This window comes from Branchiostoma belcheri, unplaced genomic scaffold, assembly GCF_001625305.1.
Source record: "Branchiostoma belcheri isolate BF01 breed outbred unplaced genomic scaffold, Haploidv18h27 scaffold787, whole genome shotgun sequence".
NCBI classification, from domain to species: Eukaryota; Metazoa; Chordata; class Leptocardii; order Amphioxiformes; family Branchiostomatidae; genus Branchiostoma; species Branchiostoma belcheri.
In genome coordinates, this window is record NW_017804450.1 from 1 (window position 1) to 11,497 (window position 11,497).

The following is an 11,497-nucleotide window of genomic DNA, read 5'->3' on the forward strand; positions in this document are numbered from 1 at the left end:
CTGTGAGCACAATCCGGTGGACCCTTGCATGGGACATGAATTTTTCAAGCTGATCGACCTTTTCAAGGTCCATGGTCTGACACCTGAGTGATAAAACACTGTACAGTGGTTTTCCTGTCCTCATGCAAGTTTTACTTTGTTAAACTACCTTGTATAAGTTGGATCACTATATAGATACCAAAGTTTAGAAAAAAAGAAAAAAAAAAGATCATCCCTACCTACCGACCTTAATTCTTTCAGAAATTCAGGACTGAAACATGAAACACTACATTTTTTCCTACTACAAGTTTTTTCTACTATTCGTTCTTGCATGGCATCAAGTGTTAACGTGTACTGCTTTGTTTCATACCTTGTCTAATTGTAAAGTATCGAATGGTTCTTGGTATATTCATCTTTATATAATGTACAGTCAAGTAGAAAGTGTATCTCGTTTTCAAAATGATCACAGAATCCGCATGTTCTATCTTTCAGAGGGGTACGGCTATGCCTGCCGGATTCTATACGTAAAGTTTGCAAAGTTTACACCTTAGTTTGTTGCCTTGGTTTCAGAACTAGTATCGATACTATCAATAACTTAACAAATCTTCCCTTCGCAGCTTGATAAACAGGTCCTCAGATAGGACCCTCAAGTCCTATGATAAAGGACTACTTACATGTCTAATATTTGTTTTCTAAAAATTGTAGTACCTAAGGGTTCCTTTTTTTAAAATTTCGACATCTGCATTCTGTTAGGGAGTTCCTTGAGTGATATGGTATGGGTATGGCTGTCTGTTGTGACATCATAAATCAAATTGACATGACAATGGGTCTGTTATTTGTATCTGGCCTGCTGCCTACTGTATTTTGGTGGGGCCATTATAGTGAGATTTCAAATGTAAAACTGGGAGAAAAGGTTGTGAAGACTTAAAAACTTTATTATAAGCTTTATGTAACTAATGTCTCAGTGAACAATTCTTCAAGCTGAGTTTTGTGCAGAACTGACCTACTTAGTAGCGGTAATTTAGATATTTTCCTCTGTCAGTCTGTGACAGCCGAATCAAAATACAACAAGACTGGCAATGAAAACATACATTGCCATGGCTATGCATCAATGTTACCAGCAAACATGGCTGGTATGACTAAAATGCTATAAGCCGTGTATATATTAGAGAGAGGAGGGAGGGAGAGATGAGAGTATGCACCTGAATAGTGGAAAATAGAAATCATGCTTCTTTTTCAACAAGATCTATACTCTGATGATTTCTACAACTATAATGTACAAAATGGGTGTACATTAGCAGGTAGACAATAGTGGTTCGATGGTTCGATGTGCATGACTTCAAAGTTACCAAGTTGAACACTAAAAGATTCCATATGCAGGTGGTGGTTTTAACTGTACAAAGGAACAAGAAATATGACCTATAAGCTATATACTTTACTTTGTATGTACGGCAAATGTTGCAATTCGCAACATATTGGTTTATCGTCGTGATGAATACTCAGCATATGCTATAGACAACTTTAGATGAAGGCAAGATGGTGATGAAAGCACATTAAAGATGGGCATGGTAAACTGAGCTAAGAACTTCTTACTTCACTTACCCTAAGCGATTTCATTACCAGTTTAGAAATTTAGAATGTCTTCTGCTTTGCATGGGTTGATAAGAACAATCACCCTAGCATCTGCTTGGAGATTACCCCGCATGTCCATTTCCGGAGACACGTAGACCACCAAGTTTTAAACTGTACTCAGTATTTTGCATAGCATCGACACTAGTCATTTGATGTGTATGCCTCACTTTACCATTCTTGATTTTGTGCGAGAGAGCGTCTGAGGTATTCCATTTACGAATCATTGGCACTTACAACTACCATGGCATCATTGGGATTACCTTAAACACTGACACTTGCACGAATCACGTATGAGTTGTAGGTCAGTGTTTGGGCAGTTTGTTCTTGGCGATCTTACTAACATTTTCCTGCATTTGGTTGGATTTAGCGACAGCTTATTTGCAGAAAACCACTGTGCGAGTGTGGTAGCGTCGCCCTGTAGTGCCTGCTGGACTGTACGGATGTTACGTGCCGCGAAGTAGATTATCGTATCATCGGCATACATGGCAATTTTGCATAACTGAATGCAGTTAGGAAGGTCATTTATATATATTATAAATAAGAGAGGTCCAAGGTTGGATCCTTGTGGTACTCCACAAGTGACGCTGATTGCTGATGATAACACGTTAATGCACGTGTACTGTGTTCTCCCGGTTAAGTTGTCATGTTTAAGTCAAGTTGGTTATAATATTGAGGTACACTCACGATTAAACTCCACCAACAGCCGGACCCATGAGGACCAGGCCGACACCCTGGAGTAATGAATGGTCTACCCAGGGTCTCACCAGATTTGTTCTAGCCTGCCCAGCCATGTGTTTTCCTGGCTCCAGGCGGCCTCGCCTCGGACTGGTCCTCAGGCTCGTCGTCCATCATGTATATGTAGTTCTGGGGCTGGGCCTCTGGGTGGACCTGGTATTAGGACATAAACACTTGTCAGTTGTGACATAAACAGTTGTGTGTAATTGTAATCTCAATGAAAACAATCTGCAGTCTTACTAACACAGGAGAATTATACTATAAATGTACAGTCTAACAATTTACAAGAACACATAAAGATGTGTTGAGAATATCAAATTACTCAATACACATGTAGGCAACAAAAATCAAAGAATAGTCATGCTTCAAGTTAAACAAAAACTCACCTTAATCTTTTCTGTGATGTGTGGGAGGGCTGTCTTCTTTTGGTCCATGCCATCAATTATTATTGACATATACTTTCCTGGATGTTCCCTTGCTTTTCGAATGTGTTTATTGTATTTTGTGCGTTCATTTCTGAAAAGAAGAACAAAAAATAACTGTCACCTGTGTACAATCTAATAAAGATACATTTCCTCTTAAAAATCTTACAAATTATGCAATAGTGACAAAAGCCGTTGTAATTTTCCTGTACAGTTTGCGCCTCAGCAGATTTTCTTAGTCCGCTAACATAGTACTCCCAGACATCATCTTGTGTGCTTATATTAATGTTCTCAGACAGGCAGATATCTATATGTACATTGGTATGTCCTTTTGGCTACTCGAGCGGACATATATTAAATATGATTTTCTATTTCATATTTTATGTCTGACAGACTGTGACCATTCCACTACTGCAAACAAAAACAATAGGTGGTGCATTATTCCAAGACAACGTTTACGCCCCGACCACTCATGATCAACAACATCGACCTCCAGCATGTAAATGTAATGAAGATCCTGGGACTATATCTCCAAGCTGACATGAAGTGGAATTCTCAAACTGACTCCATCTGTAATAAGGCAAACCAACGTCTTTACTTACTTCGAAAACTGAAGCACTTCCGCGTTCCAGCTGATGACCTGGTAACAGTCTACACCTGTTACATCCGTCCGGTTCTCGAGTATGGGGCACCTGTTTGGCACTCTGGTTTGTCTGCGAAACTCAGTAACAGAATCGAGAATGTCCAGCGCCGTGCGTTGAGAATAATCTTGAGTGAGGATTTCACCTCTTACCACAAGGCATGCGCACAGTTCAACCTACCAACACTCAAGTCACGCCGTGACAAACTGACAATGAACTTCGCTAGATCACTTGAACGATCTAAGCTGCACAGACACTTATTGCCACCTCCAAGAGTTGAAATCAGTGGTAGGACGACCCGCTCATCCCTTAAACTGGACACTGCCTTCTGTAGAACTGAAAGATACCGAACAAGTGCAATTCCTTACATGATACGGATGCTGAATTTGTAGCTGCTCTTTACTTCGTTGCCCTACTTATAACCTAATGCTGCCATCTATTTGTATGTACGTGTACTCAAATGTTTTAATATTCCCAGAAATTTTATTCAAATGTACATACTAGAATCTACTCGTTGCGCCACACTTAATCATTTTATCCCGATATGCTTTTAACTTTAATGTTCAATGTTTTAACCAACCACTTGTTATCAATTGTTTTTATTCAATGCGCTACCTACATACCTCGATCTTAAATATTATACGTTAGACTGTTTATTTGCGTAAATCTATTAATCAATTGTAAATGTATCACATAATTCAGCCATTGGCTGCGAGGTGTAACTTGAATTTGAAATAAACCATTATTAAAATACAGCGATGGCTTCACCACATTATACGACATGGCAGGGAAAGAATGAGAAACACAAGGGAAAACAATGCTCAGTTACGCTGATATAACTTTAGTATGAAGTAACATATAACTAAGACAACAACAGGTGGATAGCTATTCCCTACATTATTGGTTAAATTTTGAAGGCATATCCTCCGAGGTTCACGAGGTAGTGTTGAAGGGTGGCTGAGGCCTTTTTGGATGTTTAGAAAACAAGAGTTTGGTTTACAGTTAGACCCTAATATTTTGAAGATAGGTACCTTGTTGTAAAATGATAATTTATGCAAATTTTTGTGACGTCAGGATAACGTCATCATCAGTTAATGGGCCACGCCCATTTTTAGAAAAAAAGTTTTTTTGAGCCATCGTTCTGTTCTATCTCTATAATATTTGGCTCAAATGTGCACAATAATAATACTAACAAACGTACGTCAGCATTTTTCGGTTTTCTTAACGGTTGATTTTTCGCGAATTTTTTCGCGAATTTCGGCGGAGAGAGCCCTCACACATTCATGCCGCCATGCATCGCGTCGGCCTGACGTACGTTTTTAGTTTAGAGGCTTATGTTTAAAATATGACAATTTTTTGTCCCTTTCTATGAGCAGCTTTGCCACAGTTTTGTCTTAAAAATCGTCTGTTATTGTTGTGGTTACGGCATATCCGTTTAGAGCTCTCAAAACTGCACGGATGTCTATATTTTCGCCAGCTTTGAGTGAGCCCCTTTCACTTCCGGTAAAACCCAGGTCAATGACCTTTCTACGTGCTGTAGATAGCGTACAGAAAGCGAGAAATGGGCCCTCCCTTTTCCAGAGGGGGTGAAAGGAACGGCGAAATACAGCCGCGTGGAAAATGCCAGTCCCGGAATGACGTCATCGCCCCAGCCTCGTTCTGAACCCACTCCCCAGTTCCAAAAGTTCCAAACAAGATGGCGGGTGGTGGCCAGCGGAAAACATCGTCAGGAGGCAAAATCAGAAAACCGCGGAAAAAACAGCGTTTTTCTGCACTTAATGCACTCTCGCATGCTAAACGGGGAGTAGGGAAAGGTTCCAGAAGCCGGACATTCGTGCCACCAGTCGGATATACCGTCACAGCTTACGAGAAAAGCCAAGTTATGACTACGCCAGGAAAGCACAGATACAGAAGCGTGGATAGCGCAGCCGAAACAGTGCGGGAAAGGTAAGGCTCTATAAAACCCCTTCAAGTCTCAGATTTTATCCCATGCTGCCTGTGTTTCTGTTCGAGATTGATATTAGCGTTTCCACTCGACGTAGTTGATTTTTTTTACTTACGGTGAAAGATAAGGCGTCTTCAAAGTTCAAAGGCCCGATACCGACGCCTTCTTTGATATTCATTTTTTATCTTTGAAGAATTTACATCTGTATACACAAGTGTTGGTTCTCTTGTCTGTGCTGCAAAACTGACTCGTACATATGTATTGCTAGCACGCAGCAGCCTTTATTATGTTTAGTACTTCGGCTCAGTTTTTAGAAATTATGCAAATGACGAAATAGGCATTTTATTCTTTTTAGTCAAACGTTATTGAAATGATGACTGTAACTTATGCACATACGTATGCGTGAACCCATAAAGTGATCTCGTTACAGGGTTGTACCTGTGTCTAAAGAAAATGAAACACAGTTGAGCACATATTTTACACCAGGTGAAAATTTATTGTTTCCATTTGAAAGCTGGAAATTTAGCACTTATTGAAAATCCTGGAATGAGTAAAACCCTCATACCATCTTGCTTTTACCTCATTTCTCATACAAAAACAGATTATTTACCAGTAAAAGAATTGTTTGGTATACATATATACTATTGACCAAACCTGTTTTGGTTCAGACAGCAGGTCAATGAATGTCTGTATGTAACTCTGTGTCTGTATTTTATTTCTTTTCAAATTAGACTTGAAGCTCCTACTAGTATATCATTGTGTTAGACCATTTTATACTTGTAATGTGTAGAATGTCAGCATTGGCAGTCCAGTCTTGAAAGACTATTTCTTCTATCCTGGAAAGACACCGTCTTCTGTGGCTGTGAAGTCTGATATGTGAATTACAGTCTCTGCCATATTTGAATACTTTACAAAATAATCAGTTGTCATTGTAGTTCTAACATTATATCTTTATTCCTCAGGGGTTTCAATAAGAGCTTGATCTTCGAGACCTCATCCGAGGAGGACCAGCCGTCAACATCAGCAAACACGGAGAGCACTCCATGTGAGCCAACCACTAGTAGTCCTCTGTCCGAGGAAACACTGGATACATCCGCCAGCACCTGGAAGGCAATGGCAAAATCCATGTTCATCGCATATGGTGACTCTGTGGGATACTTGATTGATCAGGTGGGTAGTACTAGTAAGAAACTAGCAAAATGCAATTGAATATTCAGATTGTTGTCCATTGTCACCTGTCGCGAGTACTTCATATCAGTAAACTCGATTATAACATTTTAGACAGTAAATAATCCAAGAGATATGTTTTACTCATTACTGTCCTTTTTTTTCTTTTTGAAAGGGCAATTTTTTATATATTTTTTTCATAAATTGACAGATGAACCACAGTAGAATGAAATACTAGTTCATGTTAGTGCATGTAAAATTGAAGTTGTGTGGGTATTTCTGATGTCTACATCCATGCACGTATATGTTTTTTTTTTACTTGCTGTATTGACTGTTGCCACTTATGAAGTAAAAGAGTAATGGCACTGTTTTCTGAACAGTTTTCATTCTGTTGGTACCCTGGTTAGGGGTCATAGTGGGGAACCTATGCCCAATTTTTTTCCAAATGTCAACAGTTGTTTTTTTCAGCAGTGTATATTCTGTACTGGGTTGTATTATTTTTTGTACACGGTTGATTTCTAGACTAGTATACACTCTTACCTTAGTACCTATTCTGTACATGCTTGTATTTTTTTACATCCTTGACAATAGATGAAAATAACCAAAGCTGGCAAGATGACATCAGAAGCTTATGGAATAAGTGTGTTTGCATGCTAGATTAGCCTTGGCTTGATTTTTCACACCACTACCGGTATTTTAGAGAAGAACAAAACCTGAAGTCAGAGAAAATGGTGTCTTCCATTTGTATCTGGACAAAGAAAATGCTATAACTTCTCTCTGGAGGGAGGCTGGACTTTCTCTCCCCTCCAGACTATGTCCCCAAGACTGATGGTGCTGCACACCTTCCTCCGGGATATTCTCAATATTTGGGGAGAGTTCTGAATGATCAATACTTTCTAAAGACTTCGTAGTGTGGGTAAAATTTGTCTGCACCTGCACCAGTATAGGTTTGAACCCCGCACAAAATAGTTAAATATATCAGACAGTCATAGTGTCAGCTAAGTATTTTTTTTTAACTAACAAGAATTGTTTTCCCTCCACATTAGGTAAATGCAAAAAGAAACTGTTCGACAAAGGGATGCAACGGTATTTTGGTACCTTGGAAAACAGAACGAGTTGGCTTGGGAGGCAACCTGAGGGCTGTCTTCATGTGCACTGGCTGCAAAGGTGGGGGTGTAACGTTTGATGCCTCCACATATTTGCGAGAAGAGAAGAGACAGGTTGCTGGGCATTCTTTGGCCCTCTCTTTCATTTTGAATGGGAACACGTACGAGAAATATAACCAGGCTCTACACCTCGGTCTTGGTATCCCCATCTTTTCCTTCAACACATATTACAACATACTCAGCAAGGCCTATCCACACGTCCACAACATCCTAGATGTACAGATGAAGAAAGCCCGGGCCAATATGAAGGAGATGGACCCAACTAAAGTAGGTAGCTGGAAGAGAGCTGTAACATCCGGTGATGGCGTCTATCATACGCGTGGGCATCACAGTAAGAACATGTCGGTGCTTCTCGTGGACTACTGTGAAAATGCGCTTCTTGCAGCAGTCCATCTCTGCATGAGGGGTAAAGACGTCACCACAGCAGACAGCGTACCCCTGTTTCCAGGAACCTCAAAGTCAGCCGAAGGGTATGGCTTCGAGCTTATATGGGAAGAACTGAAACACGAAGGCATGGAAGTAGAAGTCCATTGGCAGGACGCCGACAGTACAAGCGAGAAATCCTTTAAAAAGTTCTTCTCGAAGTCCAAGGTCATGTACTGTGGTGGCCACGTGGGCAGGGCCCACGGAAAGCAGCTGGAGAAACTGGCATCCATGAAAACGTTCTCTAAGGGCTACAAACAGAGACATAGTACGTACGAACTGGACAAGCTAAAATGTGTTTGCATCAATAAACACCACTCTGCAACCTGCGGTTGCATCCGCCCTAACATGATCAAGCAAGCAAAGATCAATCACTTCGCAGCTCTGGTGCAAAGTGGAACAGATGCTGCACTATATGCAAAGAGGATGCGAGCCCTTGGACAACATCATGCAAGGAACATTCACGAGTGGAAAGATGGCAGCTGTGACTTCCACGGAAAGAAGAGGTGCTCATGCAAGAAGTGTGACCCACTAGATGTGCAGTGTACCGGTGAGATGTACAAAACGTCCCATCCTCTCACCTGCCCCATGCACAGTATGGCCTACGAAATAGAATGTGAAGAGCGAGCGGCAAAAGCAAAGGATGTGATCCATCCAGAAATGGGTCGAGGCCACTCGAACTATCCCGAGGCCAGGAACAACGTCCTGATCAGGTTTGTGTGTTTGCCTCTTTTATATTTACCTAACACAGTAAACCCTTTTCATGTGATTGTGAATGTCTGCATTCACTGGGACTAATTAATGTGTTTTCGATCCATTGCTTAGTGATATGCACTATCAATTATCGCTAGTGAGACCATTTTGTTTCAGAGTGCACACCATACGCTGATATGCATGTAATTGTGTTGTTAGTGCCCAGTAAAAGACAGCTGCAGATTTTTTGTATATACTGTTCCACAACAATGACATCCCCATACAATGTTGTACAACAGTCTGAATTCATGTACACTTGAAAAGATGGCAAATATATATTGTGTATGTGTGCGTGTGTGTGTGAAGAATATGTACTTATTTTTGGTTGCAGGTACAGGTCCAAAAGCATATCCCTGAACAGGCTAGCCTATTGCCTTTGGACAGATGTTGGCCTCTTACAAGGCAATATGTCGTGGTGCTTCAGGGAGTTCGGCCCTGCCTATCACTGGATCGTTGAGGTTTACAGAGCTATGGAGCTTCCTGTACCAGAGGTGTGTTGTTGTTCTCTAATTTTTTGTTCAAATAGTAGACATTTGAACAATGGCATAACTGGGATGTCTATGTGGAGGTCATTATGGCCATTTTGTATGTTTTTCACTGTTGCGACTTCTTTGTACCTTTGTTGAGTTGACACCGCACAAAATCCCCCGTTTCCGTGTGAGAAATTGTCGCACACTTTCCCGGATATTTTAGGTTTCCGGTAGAACCCGGGGGTTTCCGACCTGCACACGAAACGTGTCCAGTCCCGTACATGTCCTGTACACTCCCGGAAATGAACCACTTTTTGTGTGCAGGTCGTGTACTGGACGTTATATGCCCGGACACGATCCCTGTACATCCCCGTACACGGCAGGAAATGGCCGTGCACCGCTCCGTGTGTTGCTGGAATATGCATAATTTAGCGGCAATTATCACCTAATTATTCTCCACACGGCAGCGGAAATTCGCCGTGTACGGGTCGGACATGCCGGTACTACACCCCCCCCCCGGCCAAAACCCGCCCCGCTCTCGGGACCGGTTGCTCCCGTTCCCGGGACCCGTTGCTCCCATTCCCGGGGCCCGGCTGTTCCCGTTCTCGGGACCCCACTGCACGCACTACGGGGACCCCCCTTCCCGCTCCCGGGGCTTCGCTGCCCGGCTCCCGAGAAATCGCTTCCCCCGCTCCCGGGACACATTTCGATGTTTTAGGAACACATTTCATTCATAAAAAAGTAATACATGTTTATACTTCATTCATCGTTTTATTGGTATAAACAGGATCGCCATTTACAGACTGACAAAAATAACGCTCTATGTATAGTGTATACACGTTATGCACTATGCTAACACTATACAATAATGTAACCTGGTACAAAAATGTGTAGCCGAAACATAGAAACAATAGCTTTTTTCCGAACTAGCCTTCCAGGGACTAGACTTTTAAAGTCGTTGGACCCGGTGTAAACTCAGAAATTACTAGTAATTAACAGATTTCTCTAACTTTAAAAAGTAAACTAACATCACATCTCATCACAGTCACCTCCAAATAGAAGTTCATTTTAGCAAAAAATGTCAAAAAGTAACTAATACTGACATATCATCAGGTTAAAAGAGGAAAATAGCCCTCAGATCTTGAAAGTTAATGGCGCTTACACAAACAGTCAAAAGACTAAATTTTCAATAAACAAAGAAGGCCTCAAACAAAGTTCTTCAAAATACAGGTACGTGTAGCAAAAACATAATTGCAGACCTAACATGAAGTTAAATGAGGCTTGGCAGAAAACAATATCACGTCATTACAAAAAAGATCATTTGCTCAGAAATTAATTACATGAACACGTATTCAATTTACAATGTCGTTAAAGACAAGCTGTCGGTTTCGTAAAGTTTGCGTTGTCGCCTCTACAAAATGAGGCTTGTTGTAGATTTCAGGCCAGGAGGTATGGCCCCCCTTGCTTCAGGGGATCATAGCGAAACGTTTTCATCCTGGAAGGACAAACTGCCCCCTGTCTGTCTGCGGGATGGCGTGGTGATGGTGTCGGTTGTGATCGCAGTCAGGCCGGAGCGACATGCTGGGCGCGGGGTGCACCCCGGGCGGGAGTGCAGCGGGGCCGGCCTGGGTCTTCGGAGCCTGCCGGGCGCTTTAACACAGCACCCTCGCCTTTAGATCTGAGCCTGGGTGTGCAGTCTGCCTGTTTGCCTCCAGCCTGGCCTGCAGGACATGGAAAAACGAAAATCTAAGTCAAAAGTCGAAGGCATTTTTGAATTTCATTTGAAGTTACGTGTACATGTACTAGACGTTTTATAAACAAGCCTGGCAAAGATGCGGACGTCTGTATGGACACCGATTTCGAGGAGAAGTCATTTATCATTTTTTAACGAATGTTTTTAACGTCAGACAGCAACAATTTTGTCCAGATGAAAAGGTTCCATTCATCAAGCATCAACGTCTAATTGTTTCTTTTCATTGTAATCATGTGAACAATACAAACACAACATTTCCCTCGGTAATGAAAACAATTCAAATTGTCAAGAGCCTTGTCGGCTTTCGTATGCAAAGATATACATTTGCATAGACTCACCCTCTTCTGTGTGACTGCAGTCGCTTTTCTTTCTTTCTTTTCTGAGCTCTCCGACAGCCTGGCGATAAAGTTT

General features: G+C 41.6%; 1 protein-coding gene across 1 annotated transcript; it reads left to right on the forward strand.

Moving 5' to 3' along the window:
* Nucleotides 1-5,001: 5,001 nt before the first annotated feature.
* LOC109485843 lies at nt 5,002-9,354 on the forward strand (the record flags this gene model as incomplete). Its single annotated transcript, XM_019789515.1, has 4 exons — nt 5,002-5,356; nt 6,317-6,524; nt 7,568-8,823; nt 9,195-9,354. Coding segments are annotated over exons 1-4 (1,875 nt in total), but the record flags the coding sequence as incomplete, so codon positions are not given.
* Between the last annotated feature and the right edge of the window lie 2,143 nt (nt 9,355-11,497).